The sequence below is a fragment of the Thunnus albacares genome, chromosome 22 (assembly GCF_914725855.1).
Source record: "Thunnus albacares chromosome 22, fThuAlb1.1, whole genome shotgun sequence".
Taxonomy (NCBI): Eukaryota; Metazoa; Chordata; class Actinopteri; order Scombriformes; family Scombridae; genus Thunnus; species Thunnus albacares.
In genome coordinates, this window is record NC_058127.1 from 10,158,299 (window position 1) to 10,175,752 (window position 17,454).

General features: G+C 37.1%; 1 protein-coding gene across 1 annotated transcript in view; it reads right to left on the bottom strand.

The window, feature by feature from the left end:
* The window catches only part of LOC122974480, a 345,451-nt gene that overhangs the window by 40,350 nt on the left and 287,647 nt on the right, over positions 1 to 17,454 (bottom strand). The window contains exons 68-70 of the mRNA XM_044342515.1: positions 8,240 to 8,255; positions 7,133 to 7,230; positions 6,884 to 6,934 (exon numbers count right to left, since the gene is read on the bottom strand). Coding sequence (XP_044198450.1) covers positions 6,884 to 6,934; positions 7,133 to 7,230; positions 8,240 to 8,255 — 165 coding nt within the window. The remainder of the gene's footprint in view (positions 1 to 6,883; positions 6,935 to 7,132; positions 7,231 to 8,239; positions 8,256 to 17,454) is intronic.

Consider the following 17,454-nt stretch of genomic DNA (forward strand, 5'->3'; position numbering starts at 1 on the left):
TATTTTCATTTAATTTTGCCTTAGAATTAAAGGAAGAAATTATTACTTTTAATTTTAAATGGTTTCTGAGTGTGTTTATTATTTCAGAGGTTAAAAGCTATATAGCCTTTATACTCTATACCAACTTATATTAGATTGTGGTATTTTATTGTGTTAAAGGGCTAGCATACTCAATTGTTTGTTACACTATGGTCTCAAAATAAGTTATATTCAAGAGGTAGGCTATAGGATTTTCATAGTGACCCAAGCTAAAAACATTAAATTAATCAGAGATAATATAACAAAGGAAATTAGGATAAAGAACTCAGGGCTCCATCTACATAATATAGAGGGTAGACGGGCTACACAAATCAAAAATGAAATATATTAAAAATAAATTGTTGCACGTTTTGCACCATTGTGTTACACAGTTTACTTAACAACTAGAGCTTGAGTAGAAAAAACAAGTCACTGCTTATCAGCATGACGAAAACAAACCAACAGTTTCTCTCTTCACATAAATATGTGTTGCATTGATAGCAACATGAACTTGAGGTGTGGTTGTCACATTCACACCAGAGCTGATGTGTCAATACACGGAAAAGAAGAGGTGTCTGATACTGTGCAGGATGTGCAATCATGTTTTTTAGACAGTAGAAAACTAAAACAAGTGAAAATATTTTGGGAGGTAGTAGAAATTGAGTCAAGTGCAATGCATATGAATATAATATAGCAATTACAAAATGTTTTTTTATCTGACTGTTTTTGAATACAACTATAACTGGTGGTGACATGAGGAAGTGGACAGTCAATATTTATTTCTCAATCTGAAACATCATACAACAGAAAGTCAGAGGTGTGAGCTTGTGAAAATCTGACATTAAAGTTCTCACTGTGTTTTACATCTTGAACTCTCCCTATCACCTCAGTCTGCCATCTGCTGTCAACCAGGTGTAAAACATGTCATCTGGCTGACAGCGTAAATTTCAATCAGGAGAGACAAGTGAATGCAGCAAAAATAATTGTTTATTATACAGATGATATTGAAGATTAAGTGTTGACCAGAGTTTTTGGTGCTTAGACTCTACAGGGAGCAGCAGCAAGATAAATCCCTCCATGGAGTCCAGACACTGGTGATGGTGGCCGATGACTTCTGCTGAGGCTGATAAGGCTGATGAGGTTGATGGGGAGATGCACTGATGAATCTGCGAAGACTTGGCGGTGATGGGGAGGTGGTGGGGCATGCAAAACGACAGCATAAAAGCATTAAGGTAGAGAAGGAGACAACATATTTTAAAAGACAGCCGCATCATGATAGGCTGACAAATAAAGGTGTGTCACCTTGCTATTGGTCAGATGTGATCAGGTGATGTGAACAGCTGATGACACCAACGCCTTAGGGATGGGAATGACAGATGATTTGGGAAATAATACTAATGACCTGAGCATGCAAAAGATAGTCTTCCCGACTGAACTTTCACTAAGCTTCATTTGGCTTTAACTAAAGACTTTATTTCCTCATTTTCATCGGTCGGTCAAGAGTCTCCCCTGCAGGACTCCTGCTCTGTAGGCATTGAGTGGAGCCTTTGATGGTTTGATGACAGGTCGGACACACAGCACACATCAAATAACAAATCATCACATCGAACAATGAATGTGGCAGCAATAAATAATGAAGGCACACATCAAATAATGAAATAGTGACATCTAGTGGTGAAAACTAGAAATAGACCTTCAAAAAAATGGAGTTGTATTAAATTTGTGTGGAGGTTCATTTTTTTCATATTTAATGACTATTCTCCCTCTGTATTCATTATTTAATGGGAGACTCTTCATTGTTTGACCTTTCTATTAATAACAGTTGACATTAATTTCAACTTGCATTTCTTGTTTGATGTTTAGTTTTTCATTATTAGATATGCATCTGTAGTGCACCACTCTCCTCTCTACTTCCTCAACTCTCTCTGGCGTCTGCCCTCTGATCAGCTCATATTAAGAAACACATGTGGACTCACACCTTTGGTAGTGTGCAATTAGATGGCAACAATTCTTGAAATCAGGAGGCCCCGGTCAAAAGCTAAATGTTTTTCCAAAGTTTTTATACTTTTTTCCGCCTGTATGTTCCTATAGCTTCAAAATAGTAACCTCTAGTTCACTCAATTACATAAATATATAAAGTATATTTTATATAAATATAAAAAGCAATCAAAACATCACTGACTGTTTACTGCTGAAAAAATGTTTACTGATGACTAAAAAAAATAAGCACATACATCACAGGTAAATTCATTTGTAAATAGACAGGAAAACTTTCATGTATAATAATAGCAAAAGTTACATATTCCTGTAGAGCCCCAGAAATACAGACTTGGAAATGTGCTTCAAAGCTAAAACCTGTAATGTTTTTAATGAATACACACAGTTGTTCACTACAAATTAAAATTAGCACGTATAGTTGGAGAAGCTCTTATTACAAAATGTTGACTGTCATCAGTTCACATTTATCCTTTAAAAAATTCCAACTAAGAGATATTATATTTGCATTTCTGTGACCTGTTACTAGTCAATCAGACTTTACTGTTCTGAATATAGTTTAATATGATGAGGTTAGATATAACAATACAATACAGTAGATATTACTTAGCTATAGATTGAGGGAGACAACATGTGAGGTTACAGAATTCAGCTTTCAGTCACTTATTGTAGTATTTTAAAGGACCATTTTACTAATTTTCCTACAGTGTCCTACTCCCTCTCTCTGCTGTCTGATGTTCATCCTATAATGTAAAACAGGGATCTTTGATCAGCTTTGTTTACAGTTGTTCACATTTTGAGATGTTTTTTTTTATCAAAGAAATATACCTGATGGTTCATCACCCAACAGAAACAAGGGGCATAAATCAATCTGCATAAGAACATAAGAATCTCCAAACTTCCCGGTTCAAAGTTTTTGTTCCTCTCTCAGCTACTGGATGACCAAATTAAGAAGGAAGATTATAAAACAGACATTAACATACATACACTTAAAACAAATAGGTAAAAATAAATTATCTATGAATTCATTCATTAAAGGACAGGAAAACTTGTACAACATGTGTAACAGGATGTTGTTTGATAGCAGATCATCACATATAGTCATTAAAGCTGTTCCATCAAAAACTGAAGAAGAGGCTGACTGACTAAAGCTGCACTACTGTACTAACTGTACAAAATACTGAGCACATTTGATATTTAGATAGCAGATGTACACAATTGCACACAAAACTGCAAATAAACTACACAATGATGTAGTTCTTCATGTTGTCATCCATTCCTTTGGTTTTGTTGATACAGATCTCTCTACAGACCTGGAAGAAAACCAAAAGAGAAGATTAGTCTGAAACATTTTCCAGTAATGTCATAATTTACAATGATAATGTACTGAAGGGTTGTCAGGGTTAATGTCTCCACTGATAATAAAAGAATAACAGTATTGTAATGCCCACAGTGCACAAAGCAGTCACACAGCAGAGTATTATGGCTTTTACAGAATTTAGTAAACATACTGATACTGATTATACATACTGATGTATAAATACTGTTCTTCAGCACTGCAAACACACATAATGTAAAATAAACATACATTCCAACATAAAACATTCAAAAAAATTAATAATTATAAACACCTACAATTTTGCAAATACAGAACACATCACATACATTACACTGTGTCCAAGACCAACATGTTGGACAGTAACAGTTGCAGGTGAGTGTAGACCTTAATTAATTTGTCTTTCTTCTGTATTATTGTAGCAATAGTGTTTGCAGTGTGTGCATAATCAGATTTGTAAACCTGTAAAAGAATCTCTAAATTCATACTGAAATGTGTGAATATGTACAGCAATCTGCAACTATGTATTCAGATTTGTAAGTGTATCGACACTTGTGAATATGCAGACAAATCTATATATGTGAGTCTGTAAATATGTATTCAAAAAACTCAGAATAAATGGCCTTTTATTAATGACTGAAAGTTTTGCTCCAAGAGCTGGAAACAGAAAGTCATCAGATACAACTCAGGTACATCTGTAATTAGTTGTCTCTTTACATGTGACTTTTGCTACATTCCTGACTAAAATTTGCAAATGTGAGGGTTTTCTTCATACTTGGCCGAGGCTCGCAGGCTCACACTGGGAGGAATTGAAAAAACAAGGCAAGATGCAATGGAGCCGTAAAAGTCACTGTACTGTTCCCAACTACCATAACAACAAGCAACTTTCCACAAATTTCCATCTAGTGAGTGACCAGTAGCTCTTTAGCATCGTTAATGGTGCAAACTGACAACCTGTAATGTTTTAGCCTCGCTAGAATCTGCTAGCACAATATTGTTGCAGTGTTTCCCCTGAGACAACTTCAACGGTAAATAAACTGCAATGTTATGTATAAAATATTCTGTTTGTTGGTAACATCATTGCAATGCATTTTATTCTGTATTTTATTGCTGGGACTTTGCTAGAATCTACCCTGCTGCTGTAAACAAATGTAGTTCATATGATGTAACATTAGAGTCTGCAGGAAACAAACATGTTATTTTCAACAAACTATACTTGTCTTGTTAGTGACAGCAGCCTTTAATGTTTAACTATATTTTCAGTGAGTAACCTGCACCAGACTAATCCTCACTGACTGCATGCTGTGACAGTCACAGTCAGCGAACACATGAGGTAATTGATATTAGGAAAAATGTTAATGCTAGTTAGAGGTTTTGCAGCAGTGATGACCATCAATCTGTTGACAAGAAACCTGCAGAATGTTTGTCTGCAAGTTAATATTGCAAATAATTCAATACTGGTTGGCACACTGTGTTACAGACAAAAATTTTGACACATTTGCAGATCTCAGGCATGACAGGAGTCTAGCAAAAGTCACATGTATAAAGAAAACCAATGGAGAGGTGTACCTGAGTTGTAACTTCCCAACTCTTGGGGCAAAATACTTAAAATACATTTTTCTCACAGATTTTACACATTCACAACTCTGTGTATGCTAGGGCTGGGTGATATGGACAAAAAATCGTTATTTTTTTCAATCTCTGGGTTGTTTCATTATTTTACTTGATTTTTGTTTGCCTTCATAATGCAGACTTAAAACATCATATTTATTTAAGACAGTTGAGCAAGAACAATAAGAAACCTGCAACACCTGCAAGGCTGTTATAATCATTATGCATAAAATACATGTGATCCCACACAGCTATTGACTGTGAGCACCAGATGCTTCAACTAAGTAGATCATAGGCATCTAGTTTAATAATCAGTTTGAGCACAGATAGAGCAGAAAAATTAGATCACTAGTTGCTGCTGTTTGTGTTTCTTTACAAGACATCAGCCTGATATCTGCAGACTGCTGCTAGCTAGCGTTAGCTACCTGGAGAGTAAACTGTACAGTGTAGAATCTGGATACTGTTCCTTCAACTTCAGGTGCTTCAACTCTCATAACCAGAGATGAGACCTCATCAACTAACACAAACCGAGAGCACAGATCAGTGTGCAGAGTCATTTTCAGTCTGTTCTTCTCATAGATGTGACTGTTAAATTCACTGCAAGATAGCCTGTCGCGGGTTCACTTTCAATGATGGCTCAGACGACGAGAAACTTCAGCGTGGTGATTTTTATTCACACCAAGTTCCCCAAACAAGAGTGGCAAAAATATTTACAGTGCAGAAGTGGAAAAACCCTAACAACAAAAAAAAAATATTTACACGACAGGTTTCCTACTGGCAGCTCGTCACCCACATTGTTACTTAGCCACGACCAAAGACCCAACCAAAAAACAATGAGCAGAGCTCCCCCTTATATATTCTTAGCCCCTCCCCCGGGCAAACCAATTAACAAATTATAGTATCCTACGTTCAAATTTGACATCACAACAAACATAAATTCAAAAATCAATGATATATTTCGCATAAAGGAAAAATGGCACTAATCGCCCTTCATATGGCTATGGCCGAATACCCCCAAACCAAAATAAACCATAAAATATCAGTCCATACGATGTTGGTATAGTCCACGGTCACATGGCCCTCTTAAGCGCGCCACCAAGCGCTATTTATAGTGTGTCCAGGAAATGCCTCAGTTTGGCCCATGCCCAGAGGCAACCAGAGGCAGCAGCAGGTAAGTGTATGTGTGTGTGTCGTGTCAGCGCCGAGTGTGCACCCTCGAACGCCTAGCGTGAAGAAAAGAGTTCGGACAGTGGGGAAAAGTTTGTGGGAGTGCAGGACCGCGGGACACAAGTGCGGGCCTGCAAGGAACAGTTTTCACCGGAGCATGGCTCCGCAGGAACAGTGGGAGCGCTGCGCGCTGTGCGCTCCCGGCACCGGCGCTCTCTCTCCGGCCAAGAGAGAGAGAAACGCACGCCGGTTAGGGCATGACGGAGCGTTCACGGGCGCCCCGTCACATAGCCAGAGACAGCTGTGGCAGGTGTGCATGTAGTGTAATTAATAATGTCACAGTTTACGAGACTGTTGTGACTCGAAACAGCTAATGTAGCTGCCATCTACTTTTTGACTAAAAATAACCTTTTCATGCATTTTGTAATAACTCAATTTTACGATTTAGACATTTTACACATTGACCAAAAACAAGAATTTAAATGAATAAAATCAATTTGAGATATCGTCCAGCCCTAGTGTATACATTCACAAATCTTGAATACACATTTTCAGTTTCCTGTACACATTCACAAATATCAACATTTAGAAATTCTTTTACACATTCTGAGAGAAGAGAGTTTTATTCCAACCTGATAAAGCCTGAATCTGTGAAAATGATATTTGTTGTTACATGGTTTTGTTTTGTAAATTGTTTTCTCTTAAATTATTTTATTTTGCATTTCAGACTGTTCCGTGTTAAGGTGTATACTGTACCATTTTCAGGGTCTTTAGAGCCTCTGATTGATTCATAGACAGAAGCATCACCTGTGAGCAAAAAGTGAAAATCAAGCTGAGATCAAGTGAACCATTTAAATTCGATTTTAAAATATTGTGGATAAATGCAAATACAGGGAATCTTAAATGTTTTAGAGCCTTTACTGTCTTTGTAGACTGTAATAGAAATGTTGAGGTTACAGTTAAGAAAAAATGACAAAATTAATCAGGATTAGTTTGAAGACTGACCATGGAGAAGAGAGGAGTATACGTTATGTTGAGTTTCATTCAGGTTGACCATGTGATTTGCAGCAGAGTCCTGATTGGTGCTGTCAGACTGGATCGGCCTAAAACATTTAGTAAATACAATGAATTTAATAAGACACATTGAAGGTACTGCTGTTATGTTCAAAATGAGAGAAGAGAGTTTTGTACCAACCTGATAAAACGTGAATCTGTGAAAAGGAAATTTAATGTTACATTGTTTTGTAAATTGTTTTCCCTTAAATTATGTAATATTGCATTTCAGACTGCTCCATGTTAAGGTGTATACTGTACCATTTTCAGTGTCTTCTGAACCTCTGATTGATTCATAGACAGAAGCATCACCTGTGAGCAGAAAATGAAAATCAAGCCGAGGTCAAATTAATCATTTCAATTGCATGATACTAATAAAATATCACCTTTTTAACAAAAGTCTTCAGATTTTTTTTAAAAAAATGTGATTTTAACAGTGTGGATAAATGCAACAACAAGAAACTGTAAAGGTTTTAGAAGCTTTCATGTCTTTGTAGACTGTAATATTTAATACGTTACAACCAAGACTATAAAGCCTTAAAGCCATAATGCCAATAATATTTCTGGACTCTGGACATAAGTCTTGTAGTTTTGGTTCAATTACAACAATATAAAACAATGTTCTAGTCTGATCTTTTGTGCATGTGGTAGAACAACAGGTTATGTGACAAATCTTTGAGACTGTTCTACAAACTGACCCACTGCTTTATTTACTGAGATCAACAACAACTTCCTGTCAAATGGATTGTGGCTTTTGGTTAATATTCATTAAAAATCAGATGGCTAGAATCTAGAAAGAGTAATAGAAATGTTAGAGTCAGAGTTAACAAAAAATGATGATATTAACCAGGATTAGTTTGAAGACTGACCATGGAGAAGAGAGGAGTATACGTTATGTTGAGTTTCATTCAGGTTGACCATGTGATTCACGGCAGGGTCCTGATTGGTGCTGTCAGACTGGATCGGCCTAAAACATTAAGCAAATACAATGAATTTAATAAGAAACATTGAAGGTACTGCTGTTATGTTCAAAATGAGAGAAGAGAGTTTTGTACCAACCTGATAAAGTGTGAATCTGTGAAAAAAATATTTATTGTTATGTGGTTTTATTTTATAAATATTTTTTCTGCTATTTCACATTATGACACCAGAATACATCTTTGTATTTGAATAATTAAAAACATAAAACATTTAACATCAGAGTGAAAAAGTCTCACCTTTGGATCGTCTGTAGCGATACAACAGGAGCAGGAGAATAATAAGAATAATTCCACAAACCAGCCCAACAATTAATGGTATAAGAGATGAAGAGCTGTCAGGCCTGGACACTGCTGTAATAGATAATAAACAATATTCATCATTCATTTGTATTTTTATAGATATCAGATTTTGTAATGTTATGTTTAATTATTGAATTATGTAAAGTAGAAAACATGTTAATCCAATATGTGAAATCAGCTGAAACTAAACCTGTAAATTTCTAATTCTGTAAAGTATTTGATCACATTTCTTTCTAAGACAGCAACACAGTTTAGAAGAAAGAAAATGCATGAATTGTTTTAATCCTACTCACCCTTAACTGACAACCAACTCTGTACTGATTCTTTTCCTGAGTATTTACACTTGTAGAAGCCTTCGTCTGACTTTGACACTGCAGAGATATTCAGCTCCCCTCTGGTATCATTTTGGATAAGTTTGTCATTTTGATAGAAAAACACGTTGGAAAGTAATTCTCCTGTCTTCAGTTTGCAGCCAAGAGTAACAGAATCTCCCTCAGTCACAGGATGCACAGGGCTCACCAGGATAATATCTGTATCTGTAAAACAGTTAAACACTATAGATCACACATATGCCTTTATTTTTCTGCAACTAATTTATCTCACAGAGTCAGTGTAGCTGAGCAAAGACCCAACATTTCAGCTTTATTACATACATGTCTTGTAACCATAAATATACCATCTATGGCTAGTTAGCTCTAGAGCTAACAGGTACATATGAAAGAAACGGTGGATGGTTATTGACACAAGAACACCCCTGACTAAATCTGCATGTTAATTTTATCATCCAGAACAAAGAAAGGTCTTGCTGCACACCAAAAAAAACTGTGGACCAAACATCTTGGATCTGTAAAATATTAATTTCCAGATGCTGGCGTGACTGGGGAGTCGAGTCTTCACACTTGCTGTCAGCCAACTCAGGTATCTGAGCTCAGCAAGAGACACCGTCGAGGGCGTCAGCTTACGAAACCGCAAGCAATACGCCGGTATGGGGAACCACTGCCGCGGTGATTGGAAGGCTGAGCCCAGCACGGAATCCAATATGTGTGTTAGCTCATGAACCACAAGCAGTATGTTGGAGCAGGGAACGGGAAGCAAGGGAACATCAATCCAGGGAGGCTGCCCTTAGACAGACGCCCAGCTACAACTTATGTAGATAAGCATCTTCACGCTGCGACGCGCACACTGTTCTTCACTTCTCACACACTTTGCTTTCAAAAACACAGACTGTCACACATTGCACCTTGACTCAAGCGGGGGTCAAATAATGAGAGATTACACGCCATCACAGGTGCTTTGTAGGTAAACCCGTGGGGGGTGACCGGGCAAGCCGGTGTGTCTTAAAGAAGTATCCACATATCATATCTTATAATAAACAAATCTAGAAGTATGAAAGCACAAACGCGTACATACAATAAACAAACAATTAACAGTATGTATAAACATGAATGTATTGCTACACAGCGAGTTATGACCACTGATGCAACTTTATTCAGCTCAAAAAAATACCTTTGACTGATCATTCATTTACATTTGTATTTTGATATATGCTAAATTTTGTAATTTTATGCCCTTATCTACAGTATAAAACAAGTTCTCTTACACAATCAAATATGTGAAATCAGCTGAAACTAAACCTGTGAATTTCTAATTCTGTAAAGTATTTGACCAAATTTCTTTCTAAGACAGCAACACAGTTCACAAAAAAGAAAATGCATGAATTGTTTTAATCCTACTCACCCTTAACTGACATCCAACTCTGTACTGATTCTTTTCCTGAGTATTTACACTTGTAGAAGCCTTCGTCTGTCTTTGACACTGCAGAGATATTCAGCTCCCCTCTGGTATCATTTTGGATAAGTTTGTCATTTTGATAGAAAAACACGTTGGAAAGTAATTCTCCTCTCTTCAGTTTGCAGCCAAGAATAACAGAATCTCCTTCAGTCACAGGATGCACAGGGCTCACCAGGATAATATCTGCATCTGTAAAACAGTCAAAGAATATGAAGTTTCAGTCAGAGACCAGCTGCTGACCTTTAGAACAAGGTGACATAAAACCATGAGAATAGATCACACATATGCCTTTATTTCTCTCGAACTAATTTATCTCACAGAATCAGTGTAGCTGAGCAAAGACCCAACATTTCAGCTTTATTACATACATGTCTTGTAACTGTAAATATACTAGCTATGGCTAGTTAGCTCTAGAGCTGACAGGTACATATGAAAGAAACGGTGGATGGCTATTGACACAAATACACCTCTGACTAAATCAACATGTTAATTTTATCATCAAGAATAAAGAAAGGTCTTGCTGCACACCAAAAAAACTGTGGACCACCTGTGGAAAACCTGAAAAATATTAATTTCCGGTTGTTTAAATAAATATGAAGAAGCTTTAATTTTGTCCACAGATGAGTTTTTGGTATGAAGAAAGCCCTTTCATAATTTATTTATTCTTTTGTACTACCTGTGTTTGACAAGAACATGACTAAATTATAATGTTGTGCAGAGGACGTCTGATTTTTTAATTGATTGGATGATATTTCTTGATTATAATCTTAAGGAAATATAGTTTAATGAGCTTTTAATTTTGTTAAAGAAACAATAATATAACATAATTTTTCTATCAAAAGGTTAGGAATATAACTTGTTTGTCTACACAGGAAGTGTAGTTAGTGACACTATGTTGAAAATAATTTAAATACAAGATGAAAATAAAATAAAATGTAATGTAAACATACTCTGTATAGTAATGTTGACTGCATTGCTGAACTCTCCTGATCCAGACTCACACCAGTACACTGCATCACTCTGCTGTGAACTGTTGATGTTGCATGTGGATCCAGTCATTGACCTCCAGTTAGAACAGTATGACCAGCAGTGGTCCTCAGAAAACCTCCTCACTCTCCACTCAGTAGAGTTTCCTTCACAGCTCAGTGAGACAGAGTCAGAGGTGAAGTGCTGCACTCTGTCAGGACTCACTTTGAGAGTCACTGCTGAACAAACATCTGAAAAACAACATGTAATGAGGAGCAAACCAAGTACAGAGATATTAAATTTAAAAAAGATCACAATGCAAATAATCCTCTTTTTTGTATTTTAATACATTTTGTTGTTGAGAGTAAAAACATCTGAATAACATAAACTGTGCAAAAGGTTCAGTGTTTTGGTGAAACTGTGAGTGTTAAGAACATACAGAGCATATGGACTGACAGTGGAGACGTGAAGTGTGCTGCAGAGTGGTTTGAGCTGTTTTATGGATGTTTTGATTATTTTTTCTATCTTGAAAACTTGCTACCAAGATAACTACAGCAACTGTTCACTGTGAAGCTGTAAACAACCTACGTTTACCTGCCACCTTTCAAACATACAGAGGATGTGTTTTTCATACTAAATAATGCTTCATTGTCTCTATATAAAGTACTAGTCAAAAGTTTGGACACACCTTCCCTTGAATGAGAGAGTGTGTCTAAACTTTTGACTGGTGCTGTATAGTCAGTGTTTTTCTCTCATCTGTGAGTTTTCTCAGGTTACTCAGGTACTTTGTCCATTTACCTGCTTTGTTGCCTGCTGACTTTTCTGGTTTTTCATTACCAGATTTTGACTGTTTTGTATGTCTATATGTTGCCTGACCACTAGATAAAGTCTCATTTAACCACACCTGTCCAGCCTGCTGTGTCAGTAAAAGTAATGAGTATTGGCTGTAAGATGAGCTCAGGTATCCAAAGTAAAAGTATTCATTGCAAAGAGGAGCAGAGTTTGATTTCGATGACAAGTAAAATCATAATATCTCAGTTTTTTGGTGCTGTAATGTTTTCAGATCAATTGAAGATGTAAAGAAGGAAATCCAGCCCAGTCCAGTATGTAGAATAATTCAATATCAACATTGTGTTTGGTGAGTGTGTTGAAAAACTGAAATCTTGACTTGATGGAGAAAGGTCATAGGTTCACCACAATCAATACCCAGATAATGACATCACAACTGCTTCTTGACACAAGGAGATAAAAATAAACAAACAAACTCACCTCCAGACCAAACAAACTCAGGTTTGCTGTAATCAGTGTAAAACACTGGGTCTCCTCTTCCAGCTCTACACATATATCCTGCTGTGTGTGTTGACCCATGAATGATGTAGGAATCCTGTTCAGTCCCATTGGTGCTACCAGGTAGCAGCTCATAGCTGTAGGAGTTGTCTGATAGTTTGGGAACAGTCTTATACCAGTAGAACCTCCATCCTGCAGATGGATGTTCAACCTTACAGCTCAGAGTTACTGAGTCTCCAGGACTCAGCCATGATGGAGACACAGTGAGGACAGACTCTGGTGCATCTGTTGGAAAGTGATTTTCTCAGAATGAAAACATGTTATGATGTAGACTTTAGTCTCTAGACATATAAATAAATCTTATCTAATACAGTTATCATTTTATCTATTATACAATTACATTTTATCTTAATATATTTTATATCTAAATATGTAATATAGACTTAATGATATACTATCTAAATATATGTTAACAAAAATGTATTTTATTGTATATTTAATATTTTCATTGTAAATTAAATATGATCAGACTTACTGTCAGATACTGTCAATTTGATGTAATCACTCCACTCTGTTGAAGTACGTTGTGCATTTTTCATTTTGCCTTTACACCTGTAGTTTCCACTGTGGTATGTGGAAGCCTTGCTAATCTTGTATTCATTTTGATTTGGAGATGTGTAACGGGGTGTTTTCCATTCATACTCCCACTCTGTGTCTCCGTCGTGGATCTCACATCTCAGCATCATCGCCTCTCTGCTGTATATCTCAGTCCAGTTGGGTCGCAGAGTCACAACAGCCTTATTTGAGACTGTTCATGGTTAAGAATTACCAATGAGGATACAAGAATGACAAACGCTTAAATCAATCACAGTCATTATGTTTTTTAGCCTAAATCCTAATCAATAATCATGAAAATACAATAGAGGTTTTTCTACATTGTGTGTTACAAATCTCATTGTCAAACTCACCAATTGTGTTGATCGTGATTGAATCACTGTACTCTGTGTAGTAAACTGGGTCTCCTCTTCCTCCTCTGCACCTGTAGAATCCTCCCTGTGAGACACTGATTTGTCCAGTTGATTGGAAAACAGCATCTTGTGTGTTCAGGGGTTCAGAGGTTTTGTACAAGTGGTATTTCCAACCAGATGATGATGGGTCCACAGAGCAGGTCAGGGTCACACTGCCCCCTACTGGAATGTCTCTGTTGTCAGCACTCAGTTTGGCCTTTGGTCTATTTGCTGTTCAGTTTAGAACAAAGACATTAAAAGGTAATTATTGTCCCTGTGATTTAGTCCAATTTAAATAACTTGGTGAAAATGAGAACATAATGAATTTAACGTAATCTTGATGGGAGTCCCAAGCACACAGAAAATATTGATTTAATCACTTTGATCTGCACCATGAGTCATTGTTGTATATTCTCTTTAATCTGTTAACAATTAATCAATTAAGTATATTTCAAATGCTACAGGACACTGAATGATGGCTCGTCTTCAAAAACAAACACAGTTATTTACTGATCAGTCCTGATTCTTGAGTAAAGAAATGTTTTCCATTGAATTATTAAGACACTGATAGGTGGAAACTCAAAAACATGATATTCTCACGATTGATGAAACACAGTCCAACTTACATGACACTGTTAACCTGATGGGATCACTTCTTTCTGTTGAGGACTAAAGGTCTATTTTCTGTTCACCCATACAGCAGTACTTCTCTACTGTAAAAAGTAGCACTGAAACTCCAGTATTTATTATGTTTTGGAGGTTTTTCTTTTGTCGTTTTCCATTCATACTCCCACTCAGTGTCTCCACTATCTTTGATTTCACATCTTAGAGTGATTGACTCACCACTGAATATCTGAGGCCAGTTGGTTTGCTGTGTTACAACAGTCTTGTTAGAAACTGTACCCACCAAATATACACAGTTTAGATAAAAACAGAAATATATACTGGTATGACTGTCCTTTCTGCTGTCACTGTGGCCTTGAGATTACTTGCTGTTCACATTAGAACAAAAAACAAAACAAGTAAATGGTTGGAATGAGATTTGCCCGAAGAAAATGTTTTTACTTCAGCACAAGAACTACAGGGAAATCATTCTTGATATTTCCCTTAGAAAAAACTTGATCATCAATCAAGTCATTTAGCTAATACCATCATATGGAAGATACAAACAGAGCATGTGACATTTGACTCTCCTTGGCTGATGACAGGAGTTACTGCAGAACTAACTAATGAGGTACAGTTGATGTTTAATAAGTGCAGTGTTTTTGTTTGCTTCTATTTTTTGTTGGTTTTTTTTGATCAACATCAAAATAGTTGTGGTGATCATGTGGTGGCATGTTTCTCAAAAAAAAAGTTGAGAGCTAGTTGGTGACACTGGTGCAAAGTATGGAGCTTTTTTCCTATCTTTATTCAAGAGCGTGGTATATCAATTTGAGAGCATAATTTATTGATTTCACTTTCAAATTTTGTAATATTGTCCCTAAAACCCTGCCCTCGCACTCAAATAGCCTCTGCTTGCGCTTAGATTTGCTCTGTTTCTGCTCAAACTGTGTGCTTGCACTCAAATATAATGTTCCTTGTACAGTTTTCCCGCGCTGCAGCTTCAGCTCTTCTCCTCGCACTCAGGCTGCTTCTGTGCGCTCATTGAACTGCTTTCAGATTTCGTCCCTGCTCTTAATAATCCTGTCAAAATCCCCCAACCAATAAGCCAGGTGTAGTGTTGATCAGTGAAACGATCCCTGCCTTCTTGCGGGCATGTTCGCTTTACTTCTTAGAGTGTCCCGTACGGGCGGGTACTCCTTAACTGGGTTCATCCACTCCCGCCCTCCAGGGCTTTATTAAATGTACTCCCCTTGCTTTCTTTACAACTTTTGGTTAAAAGGATGGTTAATTTATACACCAGCACCCGTACGTTTTACTATAGTAGCTGCATACCGTATTATAGTAGCCGCATGGCACAACGCCCACATGTTTGAAAAAATGTCACCTTCATCATAACGTTACTATGGTTAAACCTGTGTAAGAATGGCGAGATGGTCGCTTGAACTTCATTTTTTATACGTAAAATTGAAGTGTTACGCGTTACAAGGACCTACAGTTGTAGTTTTACTTCTTTTTGAGACTCACAGTTGTAGTTTTCTCAGGCTGGTTAGCAGCTCCTCCATCCGGACCGCTGCTAGTGTAAAGCCACTGACACACTGTTAGCTTAGCCTGTTAGCACCTGCTGCCACCAATAGCATATTCAGACCAAATCAGGCGGTGCTGCGTTCAGCCGCAGGGTCAAGCAGAGGTGTGTGGAGTTGTTGGTGTGTTTATTTGTGCTCAACAATATCACTGCTGTGAAACAATCAGAAAATAACTTTTTTTTATCTGATTCACTGGCTTTCTTGCAACCGGCGCTCCCTCTCTTCATTCACTCTCTGGCTCACTCGACCACAGCCTCTCTCTCTCTCTCTATCTCAATCTCTCTCTCAATCTCTCTCTCTCCTGGTGCTCAGCTGCTCTCTCTCTTTTTCTCTCTTCTTTTTTCTAATGAGTCGGGAAGCCGACAGCAAAGTCAAATGAATTGTGGTCAGTGCTGTGGGTTTATTTGCTGAGAGTAAAAAACAAAACAACAACTAGACCAATTGGGATGGGATTTGCCCCAGAACTTTTTCACTCTATTGTTACACAACAGACTTGAAACATTTATATCATTTTCAGCAGCTCAGTTTCAGTAATTCTGTTCTCAAACTAAAAAGCGACCACTTGTTACTGAGCTGCTCATAGGAGGCTGCATCATTGTTGGAGGAAGAAAATATTTCTGTTATCTTACTTAGATAGACTGAAATGAAAAACAAGCCATTTTGAATATGAATGACAGATGGTTTGACTTACATGATACTGTCAGTGTGATGGCATCACTCCACTCTGTTGAGGAATACAAGTCCTTTCTACCCTTACAACTGTAGTCTCTACCGTGGGACCGAGTAACGCTGCGAATCCTGTATTCATTGTGTTTTGGAGGTGTGTTTAAGGTGTTTGGTCTCCATTCATATTTCCATCGAGTGTCTCCACCTCCCTGGATCTCACATCTAACAGTGATTGTCTCACCACTGTATATCAGAGGCCAGTTGGGTTGCAGAGTCACAACAGCCTTGTTGGAAACTGTTCAAACCAAAAATACACAGTTAGACACAACTAGAAATATAAAATTAGGAGAGAAAAATGAAGAAATACAAGGATACATCAAAAGCATAACAAAGATATAAATCAAATAGTGTGAAAAGAGCTTTGCAATCACATGTTTGTCAGATAAACAGGTCTTACTGAGGACAACAGTCCTCCAGAACACCTGAACCTAAACTTTTACAGGATGCATTTATCTCACAGTGCAGAGAGACTTGACTGTTCAACATCAGTCATTTTGGGAAACAGTTTAATAATCCCATGTAGTTGCATCTTTGCTGTCTAGGTTACCAAGCAGGAAGATTACTGGAATTAAAAAAATATATTAAATTCAATTTTCTATGAACAAGAATGAGAAGCTTTTATTCAGCATTAATATTTAAAGTTTATATGATAAAAACAGATGTTGTTGAGATTTGGTGTGAATATCTTTTGTTCACAGTCATATTTCTTATAAACATTCACCTGAAGAAAAGATTTGTATCAGGGGGGAAAAGTTGGTCAAGTAATAAACTGAGGATCACAGTACTGTCAGCTAATTTAATGATGTGTCTGTTCTCATGCAGAGAAAGGACTCACCACTCGGGGGAGCCACTGGAGTAAAGAATCTTACCTGCCATCACTGACTCTGATCATTATAAAATATACTCAATAAAATAATCTAAAAGCCACCTCACCAATTTAAAATCTAGACTGAAACAAGCTAAAAACCATTTCAGCTGAAACATTGTGTTAAATGATTTTTGAATCACTGTAATGAACATGTCATCAAGAA